The 14,462-nt window shown below is 42.5% G+C and overlaps 1 protein-coding gene across 4 annotated transcripts in view; it reads right to left on the reverse strand.

The window, feature by feature from the left end:
• The window catches only part of WWP1 (WW domain containing E3 ubiquitin protein ligase 1), a 162,124-nt gene that overhangs the window by 72,643 nt on the left and 75,019 nt on the right, over positions 1 to 14,462 (reverse strand). For 3 of the 4 annotated variants that reach the window (XM_006112979.4, XM_014581648.3, XM_075920431.1), the window contains exon 8: positions 5,943 to 6,276. In XM_006112979.4, the coding sequence (XP_006113041.1) occupies positions 5,943 to 6,276 (334 nt within the window). Of the gene's footprint in view, positions 1 to 5,942; positions 6,277 to 7,726; positions 9,681 to 14,462 lie in introns of those variants that run through there. The other variant, XM_075920432.1, reaches the window with a different exon arrangement.

A 14,462-nucleotide genomic window follows, 5' to 3' on the forward strand; every position in this document is an offset into this window, starting at 1 on the left:
CATTTGACTAGGCTTATTTGGAGTCCCAGGGTCTGGAATAAGGAAATAGTTTGGGAGACTACCTCAAGGGCCTCCTGGCGGGTGGGCGCTCTGATCAGGCTGTTATCGAGATAGGGAAATATAGATATCCCCTGTGCGCGGAGGGGGGCAGCCACAACTGTGGTAAGTTTTGAGAAGGCCCTTGGGGCCATGGAGAGTCAGAAGGGCAGTACTGTATATTAGAAATGTGCGGTACGCAGTGTAAACCTCAAGTAGTTGCAATGTGCAGGATGCATGGATAGCTGAAAATAAGTGTCTTGGAGGTTAAGAGTCAATAGCCAGTCAATTTACGGCGGGTATTACGGTAGCTAAAGTCACCATCTTGAAGCGTTCCCCCCAGAATGTGGCAGTTGAGTTTCCTGAGACTGAGAATTGGTCTCCAACCTCCTGATTTTTTTGTTGTGATGAAATAGTGGGAGTAGAAGCCTCTGCTTCTGTGACTCTGAGTTCTATGGCACTGATGTGGAGAAGATGGTTGATCTCATGGAGTTGAACGCTCTCATGAGATGGGTCCCTGGAGAGGGATGGGGATGAAGGAACATTGGTAAAAGGAATGCAGTATACTACTCTGACGACTTCTAGCACCCACTTGTTGGTCACAATGGAGGACCATAGGTGGAAGAAAGGTAGCAGATGTTGGTGGAATAGTAGGTGGGATTGGGGTTGTTCTGTATGAAGGGGTGATATCGGACTCTTGACCTGACCTTCAAAATGTTTGCCTGGAGGTAGACGTGGCTGGTTGGTTAGCGGTCTGTCTGCATCTGGTTTGTAGTTGCCTCCTCCTGTTGTCAAAGTATTTCTGAGACTGCCTGAAAGGAGAGGATTTGTATCTCTGATTAAAATATCTATTTTGTTTGCATTTTGCTGCAGGCACATGTATCCCAAGGGTTTTCAACGTTGTTTTGGAATCCTTTAGTGAATGGAGGGACGCATCGGTTGCGTCTGCAAAACAGCTTAGATCCCTGGAAGGGGAGATCCTCTATTATGGCCTGTACCTCACGAGGAAACCCTGACAGGAGGACCTCCTCATCACAACAGCGGTCGCAATGGACCAAGAGGCTGTGTTGGATGTGTTGAGGATGGCGTGAAGGGCCATGAGAAAGATCAACATTCCCTCATTTATATGGGCAGAGATCTGTTTCTTTGACCCTCAGGAATCATTGGCACTTGATTATCCTGGAGCCTCCCTGGCCAGAACCCTGGTAGACGTTGGTGTTTTGGTGCTTGCTTTTTTTTTTTTTTTTTTTTGAGGGAGAGTCACCTTTGCTGGAAGAATGGGATCTTCTCCTATTCTGGTCAGAGGAAGAGTCAGCTGGCCAGTGTAGTGTCTTCAGACATGGCCAGGGGTGACAGTTGGCGCAGGAGAGATTAATGCTCCAGATCTGCAGCCCGTCTCACTGTGTCTCTAGTAAGAGAAGTTTCAATTGAAGCTCTCATGCCTTCCATGTGCAAGCTGTAAGCTGTTTGCTATGCTCACACTGTGTTCTAATGTGTGCCTGACCGAGGCAATGCACACATTTGGAATGACCGTCGGAGACAGGGATCAAAAGCCTTCAGGAAAGGTAGGGTTTGAAACATTGTTCCAGTTACAGTTTAGTTAGTTCTGTTGGTAGTTAGTCAGTTAGAATTAAGATTTCTTTTCTCCTTTAAAAAAAAAAAAATGGTTGGACTGCCAGGCATACCATGGATAGTAGGACTGATGGGCTACGTCTAGACTGTAAGCCTCTTTCGAAACAGACTTTTTCTAAAGCTACTTTCAAAAAAGCCTCTTTCGAAAAAGAGCATCTAGACTACAACCAGTACTTTAGAAAAAGCAAGCCGGTTTTTTGAAAAAGAGCACCCAGGCAGTCTGGATGCTCTCTTTCAAAAAAGCACAGTTTGCATTACATAGAGCCTTTTTTCGAAAGAGCACTTTCGAAAAAAAGCTTTATTCCTCGTAAAATGAGGTTTTCCACGGTTGAAAAAAACTGCCGTGTTTTCGATTTACTTTCGAAAGAATGCAACAGCAGTCTAGACACACCCTTAGACAAACAAAAAATGCAATCTAACAGAATCACGGTCTAACTGGAACAACATTGAACTAGTAAGCGAATAAGGAGAGCAACGGCGGTTTTGGCCGACGCCAACGGTGGTACAGAAGGAACTGAAGGGATGGCTGCCATGCATGTGTGGTAGCGGCACCGCGCGTGCTGCCTGCCTCACCTGTGTGGCAAACCAGTGGGCACTGATACTGTTCATCTCTGACTAGACGCGCAATGGCACCGCAAGACCAAAGGTGGAGCACCCAAAGTGACCACTCCTCGACGAAGAACATTAGGTTAACTTAAGGTTTAACCAGTTAACTAATTTACTGGAATTTTACATCCCTACTATTGACTGCCTACATGAAAGTATAAACACACACAAAGTATAAAATACACCCATGACTACATCAATAATGGGAGAGTCCAATGACCTATCCAAACTGAAACAGGAACCTGCACACCTTCGATAGCTAGTTTGAAAGGGTAGTTTTTCAACGGCAGCCGAGAAAGAGAAAGTGAGCACCACTCACACCTCATTCACTTTTATATATATTGATTTGACTTTAGTGTCCACACACCCTTTTCTTTCCACTTGCTGTCACCCAAACTGTATTAAATCAAGTTTAATATCAAGTAATAATTTAACAATTTTTCCCATATTTTCCTGCATTAAATTTTTCCTTCATCAACAGGCACCTCTGGAAGTTCTCAACAGGACATCTCTCCAGCACTGACCAGGAACCAACAAAAAAAGTGGGCCAGCACCAAATCACATAGACAAATCCAAGATATGCATATCTTTTCTGTATCAACTTCAGATTATGCAACTCCCTCCACTTAGTTGAAAATGCCAGGAGGACACTGGACCACACCCACAATGCTTACATGTTCTTGGAAAGCAAGGCTCTACACAGGTGCACCAATGCAGTTGAAAAAGACACCTTTTTTAAAAGTCTTTATATCTTAAATTCCACTTGTACATTTGATGCCCCTCTAGTTATAAGTGTGTAATACCTTGACATTTTCAGGCTAAACACTAGACTATATTTGTTTCCAATCATCATCCTCATTCATCTCCTTCGATCTTATATCTAGTTACCTTAGCTGAAAAAATGTAGCAAAACTCATGCTAATTGCAAGATTTCCCACCATGATTTCTGCAAAGTGTCTGTAGTTCTATGAAACCCCTGAAAGATATGAGAAACTGCATTGTGGAAAATCACTTAAATTATGGTCAAGTCCAAATACAATTATTACTGTTTGTTTCCATATCAGAAACCTGAGTCCATGTTCAATGCCTGTAAAGTTCTTGGTCTAAAGGTCAACTTCTCAGACTGCAAAGCCTAAGTATATAAGCTATCACTCAAGGATCACATGAAGCAGAGGAACTGCAAATGGTAAATAAAGATGAGCAGAGGAGTTAACAGCACAGTCTGGGGCACTTGTTAAAATTAGATCTATTCAAACAAAATGTGTTTTAATACAGCCATTCATACATATTGAAAGACAGAATACTCACCATACATACAAATTATGACACTGTATCCTAGAAAGCAGTGGCTGTGAAAAGGACTAAGGGGTCATAGTGGACAAATATTATGTTGTGGCAAAAAAGACTAATGTGATCCTTGGATGTACAAAGAGGGGCTTATCACAAGGAGGATTAGAGAGATTATTTTACTTCTGTATATGGCATCTGTGAGACTGATACTAACACTGCATCCAGTTCTGGTGAGCGCAGGAGACAGCACTGGATGACTTCTCAAGGTCCCTTCAAGTCCTCTGATTCTATTTTAAAAATTATACTGAGAAAATGTTGAAGCTGTAGTAAAGAGACATAAAAGTGATTTGAAGGCCGGAAAAAATGCCTTATTACAGCAAGACACCTAAAGAGTAAAATCTGTTTAGATTATCAAAGGAAAGACTGAGAAATGACTTGATCACAGTACCCAAGCTCATCCACAGGAAGAAAATATCAGGTACTATAAAGCTCTTTAGTTGAGAAAGAAATTTTTTTAAAAAAACCACGGTATCTGGAAGCTCAAGTCAGATAAATTAAGCATAAATTTTAACCGCTAATATGATTAACCACTGCAACTGTCTACCAATGCAAGCACTGGCTCCGTCATTTCTTCAAGTCTTCAGATCAACAGATACTTTTCTGGAAGTAAAAAGTATCTTTATTCAACATGCAAATTATTAGATTCAATATAGCGATGAGAGGAAGTTACTCACTTTACACAGTAACGATGGTGCTACGAGATGTGTTCAACTGTGGGTGCTCCACTATAGGTACTGGGTTGTCCCAGTGCTGCATGAGAGAGATTTTTGAGCAGCAGTCAACAGGGCCATACGTGCACCATAGGTGTGAGGCGTTCATGCCTTAACAGATCTTGTGAGTGGCTGTACCCTCTGTTCCTTCTCTACTCCAGAGCAGTATGCGCACTCCAAAGTATAGGGGATCAGGGTGAGTAATAGAGCACCCACATGGACACACATCTCGAATACCACTGTTATTGCACAAGGTAATTTCCTTTTCTTCTTCAAGTGCTATCCCTTCGGGTTCTTCACTACAGGTTACTATGTAGCAGTATCCATTCAGGAATGCAGGATTCAGAGTCAGAGACAGCAGAGGTTAAGAATGCTGAACCAACTGCCCTGTCCATAATATGTTCTGAAATAAGCATAGTGTCTTGCAAATGTATGCTGCTAGGGCCATGTACCTGCTTGGCATTAGGGATGTCACAATGTGTTTACTTTTGTAAACATGTAACTTCTGAAAATTTCAGCGGTTACACATTTACATGTAGGCAGGGGAGGCGGGAACCAGTGCTTGCAGGAAGCCAACTAAGGACTCCCACCTGCTTCCCCCTCCCCCACACTGCTGCCTCTGTATGAGATACAGTAGCACGAGAGGTGGAGGGGGCAGGCAGCTCTGCAAAAGTTGGAGCTCACATGGCAAGAGTTGGCTCATCCATTTTGTGGTCACTATGGCTGGAGAGAGCTGGTGACCTGGGAGGTTCAGTCAGTTAAGTCACAGGAGATTTGTCAGTGCCGAAAAGCAGCGAGGGAGGTGCCAAAGATAGAGTGGTATTTCTGAGTGGCTCTGGTGGTGCCGTCTTTATCTGTTGTGGGACGGTGCCGTGTTCGTGTCCTCTTTGCTCCGTGGATGAATGGTGCTGTGCATGGAGATAACCTATGTTGTAGTATACTCTTAAAATGTGCTTCGGTTTCAGTTACCTCACGTAAGTACCTCTCAAGTCTAGTCTGCCAAGTCATGGGATACTCAGCTAATAAGATAGCTTCACAGACAATGCAGCAGCTGCAAGCACCATCATGAACTGAAATGTTTATCACTTCTATTCTTTGTTTTTTAAATATTCCACACACTCCCTTTACAATTTTATTTATAATCAGAATATTTATAGGACAAGTCCAGATCCACTGTTAGTGTCTAAAAGCATTTTCAAGTAATTTTTACAGCATTCTTTCTTTCCCTTCCTACACACATTTTTTATCCCTGTGTGTGTAACAAGCTTAAAAAGCAGATGAGTAAGGAACTATACCCCAAATGTGGAATACATTTAAATATGTCAAATGAAGATTCTTTGTTGCCCAGAATGCCCTAAGGCTCTTCTATATAGGTCATATCACTGTCTCAGCAAATGAGAAGCCTGTTGTTAGTTTCTGGCACCAAAAGCTTCCAACCAGTTAGGATTGCAACACCGCAAAACTATTTTAAATCAAATACCAATGTCTCAGCCAACTGGATTCTATTTGGCAATTCAGAACTGAAACAAAATCTCTATGTCTATATATAAATGTGTTAAGGCCAGATAGGATTAGATCATGTTATTAATTAAAATCAAGTTTACATACCCTGGTGGCAAGGGTTCTGTACTGGCACTACCATGCTGCTGTCTTACAGGTTCCCCGGATGCACTTGAAGAGTCCCTTGGTTTTGCTCCTTCGACAGTGGTGCTGCTTCTGGTATTAGAGGACACAGAGTCTGTGGTAGTTACAGCTTCATGTCCTGTAGACACAATGTGGCCTGTAGAAGATGTGCTGTTTTCAGAGTAACTAATTGCTTCTGTTGTTGATGGAGGTTCTGCGTTAGTGCAATCTGTAGACATGGAGGTTTCTACAGAACTCATAATAGCCTCAGAGGCAGCATTATCAACTTCTGGTGCAGATGACGATGATTCACCATTAACTGGGAAGCACAAAGTAAGAATGTTTTATATAACAGATAGGTGTCTGATACAGTTTATTTTTTAAATTAACAAAAATTAAGTAAGTTTCACCTATTGAAAATAGAAATGCATTTTAAGGTTACACCATCTAGATTAATGAGCTATGCTCCATGTTGCAGAAGACATAAGTAAAATGGAACAAGCTTTTTCAATTAAAAACTATGCTTCCCCTATCTCTATTACAAATCAATACACTGCGAACATAAGATAATTTACTTAAACTCTAGTAAGAGCCAAATAAATGAAGGTGACTTACAACCAGAGTTCTTTAAAATGGCTCTGTATATTCACACTATGGGTAATGCGCCAACCAGTGAAGCCTAATGGTAGAAACTTCTACAAGAAGTTTCTCTCGGAGTACATCTGTACCCTCACTATCTTCAAATGATCTGATGGCAAGGCTATTTAAGAAGGCACTGTGCCCCCTTCCAACTGCTGACACAGAGAAACCAAACCGGGACTGACAAAGAAAAGGTGGGCAGGAAGCGTGAATGTGTAGACAGTCATCTAGAAGAAAAAATGATTACCTATCTCTTATAATTGTTTTTCTTAGAGAGATGTTACTCATCTCCATTCCATGAAAATGTGCATGCACATCTGAATTGGAATTGACATGAGCAAGCACTCAAAAAGCAACTCTGGTTACAAGCACCTTTCTTCATTTCAAATGGCTCTACATATTCCCATTTAAGGACAGTTTGACAAGCAGTGCTAAAAAACTACTTGTCAAACAGACTCCTTATTAAAAAAACAACTGAAGCACTACTCCACTACCCTCTTGAAGCCAAATCCAAAGAATAATGTTTACTAGATATAAAGAGACTTCCAAAAGGTAGTATTTCAGATTTCCCAAACAGGAACATGTTTAAGACAGGGAAAAGATCCTACCACTGCCCTGGCTAAATGAGATGTTACATTATGCACAGTAATTACTGCTAACTAGTGGCATTCAAAGAAACACTGTTTTACCCCAACAGGAAATCTGTATTTTAGCAGACAAACTATAACCCATAAAATTCTTACCAGAACAAGTAAACCAGAAGACCTCCTAAAGTCTTTATTTCTAGTCAGGTGTTAGAAGCATATTAGCTTATTGTTTGAAGAACATGAAGCAGATTTCTGCTTATTAAAACAGCTTTGGGGGAAAAAAGTGGAAAATTGTCTGTTGTGAAACCCAGATAACAACTTTGGTAAAAACTCAAGATCAGGTCTAAAACCATGATGTCTTTTTGAAAAACAATAAATGGAGGTTTTGCCATAAAGGTGTATAAATTCATCCTTTTCTCTAATGTGATAACAATAAATAGTTTTAATTGATAAATAAAGAACACTCACCAAAGAATCAAAGGACAGCCTGGTAAACCTACCATCCACAATTTCCTTGCTTCCCATAAAGGACTGAATCACTACCCTTAGTTTTTAAAAGATATGTATTTTCATATTTTTAATCTGGCAAAGTCATCAGAAGCAGATCCGTATCGCAGCAGCACTAATGTATTTTCAATACAAGGTCTTGCCATTTGACCCTTCTACAGAATCAAGTCTTGATCTTGCTGCTATAGGACAGCATTTAGTAAAAAAAAAAAAATACTTTAAGTTATCTATATTTAGACAACTGGCTGCAAAAGCCACATTCATAAGATGATCTGCTAGACTGTACAGATTTAGAATTGCTTCTGAATATCAAAAAGTCAAATCTATGTCCAACTTAAAAGATGTTTTATAGGGGCTATACAAGACTGAGCAGTAGGAAGAGCTGTCTTTTCAGAGGAAAGATTTCTGAAAACAGATTGCACTACTTTAAAGATTCATCATACTCAAACCAATAAAATTGTTTTCTTTTTGGATCTGATGGGTGTTATGGCAGCAACTACTTGTTTTTCCATTTGCACAACTGAATGAAGGCACCGGTTGGGGCTTGAGTTTACAAGCCAAACCTGGACAGTTTCACTTGAATCACCATGTTATCAAAGGGGTCATTTTCAAACCCCCTTTGCCCTCCATCATAGTAATATACAATTCACCAAACATAATGGATGGGGCACTCATCCAGGATTTTGCATATTTTTAGATCACCAAGCATCTCAACAAAAGATTCTCCACATAATCATTTGGAATTAAAGGCCATACATCTGGCTCTCACATCTTTCCTTCTTCATATAAAAGGGGAACATTCTTAAGAGAGTAGTAACAGACAGACAGTGCAACTGTTGACATAATACAATAATACATAAGACAATGTAGACATAATTCATAGCAATGAGCCATCTATTACTTTGACTCCCTTGGCACACAGCAGAATCTATGGGACTGGTATAGTCTTCTCAATGTCTATCTGGTTGCCCTGCAACTAGCAGGGGAGAGTAATATATTGACAGATTGGACAGTCAGATAGTTCTCAGATTCACAAGTGATTACTGCAGGATTAGGTCATACAAGATTTCTCCAGTTGGGATTTTGCAACCACGTACAGCAAAAAGTGCCCTGTCTTTAGTTCAGGAGTAGGAAGAAAAAGCCCCCTGGTATAGTGCAGCTTTTACCTCTAAGGGACTTGTCATTTAAAAACATGTTCAGATCATGCATTTAGGTAATATACATATGGCCTTACTATGTAGTTATTAAATTGTCAGACATAACGTATTTCCTCAGCACTGGTATTAGCATACTTTTGGCCATTTAATCATATGCCTTTTCTAGATCTACAAAAGCTCAGAAACTATCCTTTTGGTATTCTATCGCCTTCTCTTTCTTTCGACAGATTACAACCAGGGCATCTATGAACAGGGAAAAACAGTAACAGCAAATGCAGAAATGGCAGAGGTGCTTAATGATGTCTTTGTTTTTACCAAGAAGGTTGGTGGTGATTGGATGCCTAACATAGCGAATGCCAATGAAAATGAGGTAGGTTCAGAAGTTAAAATAGGAAAAGAACTTAAAAATTGGTTAGAGAAATTAGAGTCTTCAAGTCACCAGAACCTGATGAAATTCATTATAGAATACTCAAGGAGCTGGTTGAGGAGATATCGGAGACATTAACTATTATCTTTGCAAAATCATGGAAGACAGGAGAGATTCCAAAAGACTAGAAAAGAACAAATATAGTGCCCATCTATAAAAACGGAAATAAGGACAACCCAAAAACCTACAGATTAGTCAGCTTACCATTTATATCGTGAAACATAATGAAGCAAATAATTAAGGAATCCACTAGCAAACATCTAGAACAATGGTTCCCAAACTTTTTGGCATCATGCTCCCTTTTTGATTTTTGAAAAACTCTCATGCCCCCCCTACCCCCAAAAATAGCAGCAACACTTGTTGAGGGGGGGAAAAAAGGGAGGGAACTGACCGTGGCAGCAAAACTTGATGGAGGGGGGAGGCTGGGTCGCGCCCCCCCTCCCTGGAATTTCTTCATGCCCCCCCAGGGGGGCACGCCCCCCAGTTTGGGAACCCATGATCTAGAAAATAATAAGGTGATAAGTAACAGTCAACATGGATTTATCAAGAACAAATCCTATCAGGCCAACCAGATGGCATTCTTTGGTAAGATAACCAGCTTTGTGGATAAGAAGAAGCCATAGAATTGGTATATCTAGACTGCAGTGAATCATTTGATACAGTCCTGTATGATCTTCTCATTAGTAAACCAGGGAAACACAACCTAGATGGGTGCATAACTAACTGGATAACTGTTCCCAAAAAGTAATTGTCAATGGTTCACAACATGCTGGAAGCACATAACAAATGGGGTTCCTCCAGAATAAGTTTTGGCACTCGTTCTGTGCACAGAGTACACACTTACAAAATTTGTGGCTGATACCAAGCTGGTAGGGATTGCAAGTGCTTTAGAGAACAGGATAAACATTCAAAATGATCTAGACAAATTGGAGTAATGGTTTCAGGGAGTAGACCAGTTGTTTTTTAAGTTTATCCTGTACAAACTAATAGTCTGGTAACACTTCAAAGACTAACAAAACATGTAGATGGTATCATGAGCTTTCGTGGGCACAGCCTGGTGGAATCTCTATCATTGGAAATTTTTAAGACCAGGTTAGACAAACACCCATCAGGGATGGTCTAGATCAGGGGCAGGCAACCTATGGCACACATGTCATAAGTGGTATGCGAGCCAATTTTCAGTGGCACGCACGGCGGGAGCTCAGCTCCATCCCTCCTGCCTCCCTCCCCCCCCTCCCCGGCAGCCATTTGAGAGCACTCCTACTCCCCCAGCAGCAGGTTAGGCTGCAGGATGAGGATGCAGTGCTGTGGCTGAGGCTCCTCAGTGGTGCTCTGCAAATGGTCTGAGACAATGTGGCCATGGTAGTGGCACCTCCAGCCTCCAGGGCTGGCTCGAGACTGCATGGCTGCAGTAGTGGTAGCAGCGCCTCCAACCTCCAGGGCCATCTCAAGATTGCGTGGCCACGGTAGTGGCACCACCGGCCTCTGGGGCCGGCTCAAGACCGCATGGCTGCAGTAGTGGTGCCTCCAGAGCCGGCACGGGACCCCATGGCTGCAAAAATTGCTGCAAAGGGGTGCAAAACCAGGTAAGCATCCCCCCTAAAGCCAGACCCCCACACCTCAATCCCCCTCACTCACTCCCCTCCTCCCACCAAGACCCCACCTTAGGTGACTATGAAGCAGTATTCGTGCTCTGGCTGAACACTATCTTGTATAGTAGAGAGGACTGTCTGTCCAAAACCAGTGTCATTAGACAGGTAAGTTTCAAGGGCACAGTGCTTTGAAGACATGTGGCCCAAGAATCAAAATAGCAGATCTACAAATGTCCCTAAGAGGTATGCTGTGGAGGTAAGCTGTAGAAGCTACTATAGCTCTTGTAGAGTGTGCACACAGTTGAAATGGAGGATTCTGAACTTGTTGTAGTCCAGTCTGATGCAGTCTACTATCCACCTAGATAATCTCTGGGTAGAAACTGACATGCCCAGAGAGCTCTCTGTGGTAGATGTAAATAACCTGGGTGACTTGCATATTTGCTTAGTCCTGTCCAAGTAAAAGGCAATTGTCCTGTGGACATACAGCATGTGCCATGCAGTCTTTCTATCATCCATATGAAGCTTTAGAAAGAAGAAAGGTAAGTATATGGGCTCATTACAGTGAAAGGGAATGGAGACTAAGGAGGAATTTTGGGTGTGGGCAAAGAATAACCTTGTCTTATAAAATGTTGAAGGGTGTACCATAAGTACACCAATTTTCCCCACCCTTCTGGCAGGTATGACAGCTAGCTGGAAGGCCACCTTCATAGAAAGGTGAAACATGGAACATGGAACCAGAGGTTCAAATGGTTTGCGGGCAAGAGCCCAAAGCACTAAATAAAAGGTCCAAAGCTAGAGTCGGGGGCCTTGCAGGTGGAAAAGTATTCTGTATGTCCTTTAAGAAGCAGTTGGTAGTTGGGTGGGTGAATACAGACTTGTCATTGATGGAGGGATGAAAGGCTGTTAGGGTGCAAGGAAATATCTTTAGGGAATTGAAAGATAACCCCAAGTTTAACTCTAGCAGATATTCTAAAAAAGATAGGTAGTGGTGGTGTTGTTGGATTTGAAAACTTTTGTTCTGTCCACTGAGAATCTTCACCGCTTATAGACATAAGATTTACTGGTTGTTAGTCTGCAACTGTTCAATAAGATTTGTTTGACCTGGTTTATAAACGTTGTTTCTACTGAGGTGAACCAGTGAGGAACCATGACTCGATGTGGAATGTTTGTAGAATGGATGATGGACTATGCTATTCTCTTGCATCAGGAGATTAGGGAGCATCGGGAGTCAGTGTGGTCTTTTCTTGGACATCTGGAGCAGGTAAGGGTACCCCGTCTGCCTGGGCCAAGCCTGAGCGATGAGGATGACTGGGGCTGCATCGAGTCGTATATTGTTTGTTGATCACTTCAAGGAGTGGAATCGGTGGAAAGGCATAGAGAAGCTGTGTATTCCATGTTATTGTGAATGCATCTCCAAGGGAGCGTATATCAAGGCCCACATGCACATAATATTATGGACACAGCTTTTTGGCAATTATTGCAAACAGGTCCACTGTCGGAAAACCCCTGAGGGTGAACAGTTGATGGAGGATAGTTGGATCCATTTCTCATTCATGGCTGGAATTGAAATTCCTGCTGAGGTCATCCACAGTGACCTTGTCTTTGCCCGATAGGTATGAGGCTAGCAGGTGAATGCTGTATGTAATTCACCACATCCACAGGCAAATGGCCTCCCTGCATAGGAAATAGGATCTGGCACCTCCCTGTCTGTTGATGTAGTACATGGTTGATTAATAGCCTGTAAAAATTTGCACTGTGTTGTTGTGTGTAAGATGCAGTAAGCGTTGGCATGCATAAAACACTGCTTTCTGTTCGAGTATGTTTATGTGCAGGCTGGACTCCTACAGGGACCAATGACCCTGTGTTTTAAGGGAACCTGTGTGTACTCCCCAGCCGAGGAGAGATGTGTCTGTTTTTATGGTCATAAACTGTGGCTGTTCGTGAAAAGGTACTCCAATGCACACGTTTCTTGGGTCAGTCCACCAGCCCAGGGACTGTTTGACCCGGACTAGGTTTGACACTAGCTTCCTGATGCTGTGAAACCACAGCCTGTATACTGTTCTCATTCACTGTTACATCTCTCACATGTTCAGTCTAGCATGCTGTACTACAGAAGTGGCAGCTGACATATGCCCCAATAACTGGAGGCAAGCCCTTGCTGGGACTTGTGGGCTGGTGTGAGACAAGGTCCCGTACAGCTTGAAACCTCTGTTGTGGAAGCGAGGCTGCAGCCACCATGCAATCGAGATGGGCTCATATAAATTCTATTGTCTGGACTGGTTAGAATTTGCACTTGGGCAGGTTTATTTGTAGGCCACAGTTCTGGGAAAGTGCTCTGGTTAGGGATACCATCTCTTCCACTTCATGACTTGTGTGCGCTTTTAGCAGACAGTCATCGAGGTACAGGAATATCGAGACCCTATCTGTGGAGGTGAGCAGCGTCCACAGCAAGCAATTTGGACAATAGCCTAGGAGCCGCTGAGAGTCTGAAGGGAAGCACTATGTACTGGAAGCATGTACCATAAACTGCAAACCTAAGGTATCTCCTGTGTGTCAGGTGAATGGACACATAGAAATAGGCATCCTGGAGGTTGAGGGTCAAAAACCAGTCTCCTTTGTTTAAGGCAGGGATTACTGTAGATAGGGTGACCATCTAGAACCACTGTGGTCTTATGTAATGGACTGAGTCTCCTGAAGTCACGGATCAGTCTCCTCCCAATTTTTTTGGGGTGAGAAAGTAATAGGAGTAAAACCCTTTGCCTATGAAGCACTGAGACACAGGTTCTATAGCTCCCAGGTGGAGCAGGTGGTCAAGCTCCTGGGGAGGAATGTTCTGGTGAGAGGAGTCCCTGAAGAGGCATGAAGAGGGTGAGTGAGAAGGGGGGGGGGGGAAATAGATGAAAATGGGATACAGTATCCACTCTTTATGATGTTCAGTACCCATTTGTCCATTGTGATCGAGCACCTCTGAGGGTAGAAAGGTGCCAAATGTCTGCAGAATAGCTGGTAAGGGTGTGGTTGCCTTAAACAAAGGTGTGTGTTAGCTAACCCTCGACCTGAACTTCAAGATGTTTGTCTTGGAGTTGAAGGTTGAGACGTAGAGGGCTATGCCTGATTTGGCTTTGCCTTCTTGTATCATAATGCCTCTGGTTGGTTGAAGGGTATCAGTTTGTACCTCTGTGTAAAATACCTTCCCTATTTACGGTTTTTTGCAGAGACATGAATGCCAAGCATCTTCAACGTGGCATGAGAGTCTCTAAGTGAATGGAGGGAACCATCAGTGGTGTCAGCAAAAAGCTTCAAACTCTGGAAGGGGAGGTCCTCACATGGAAACCTGGATAAATGGAACCACGAGGCCCTCTTCATCACTGCAGTCATGGTGAATGGTATGTGGTGTCAGATGCATCCAGGAAAGCTTGTAAAGCTCTGCATGATATCAGAGCCCCTTCATTTATATTGGCTCTGAACTGGTTTTTTTTCATATCTGACAGGCTTTCAATAAATTGCAATAATTTCTCAAAAATGTTATGTATATATTTTGTGATAATCACCATATATTTCACAATCCAGAGCTGAAGTGGAGGAATAGGCCTTCC

The sequence above is a fragment of the Pelodiscus sinensis genome, chromosome 2 (genome assembly GCF_049634645.1).
Source record: "Pelodiscus sinensis isolate JC-2024 chromosome 2, ASM4963464v1, whole genome shotgun sequence".
NCBI classification, from domain to species: Eukaryota; Metazoa; Chordata; order Testudines; family Trionychidae; genus Pelodiscus; species Pelodiscus sinensis.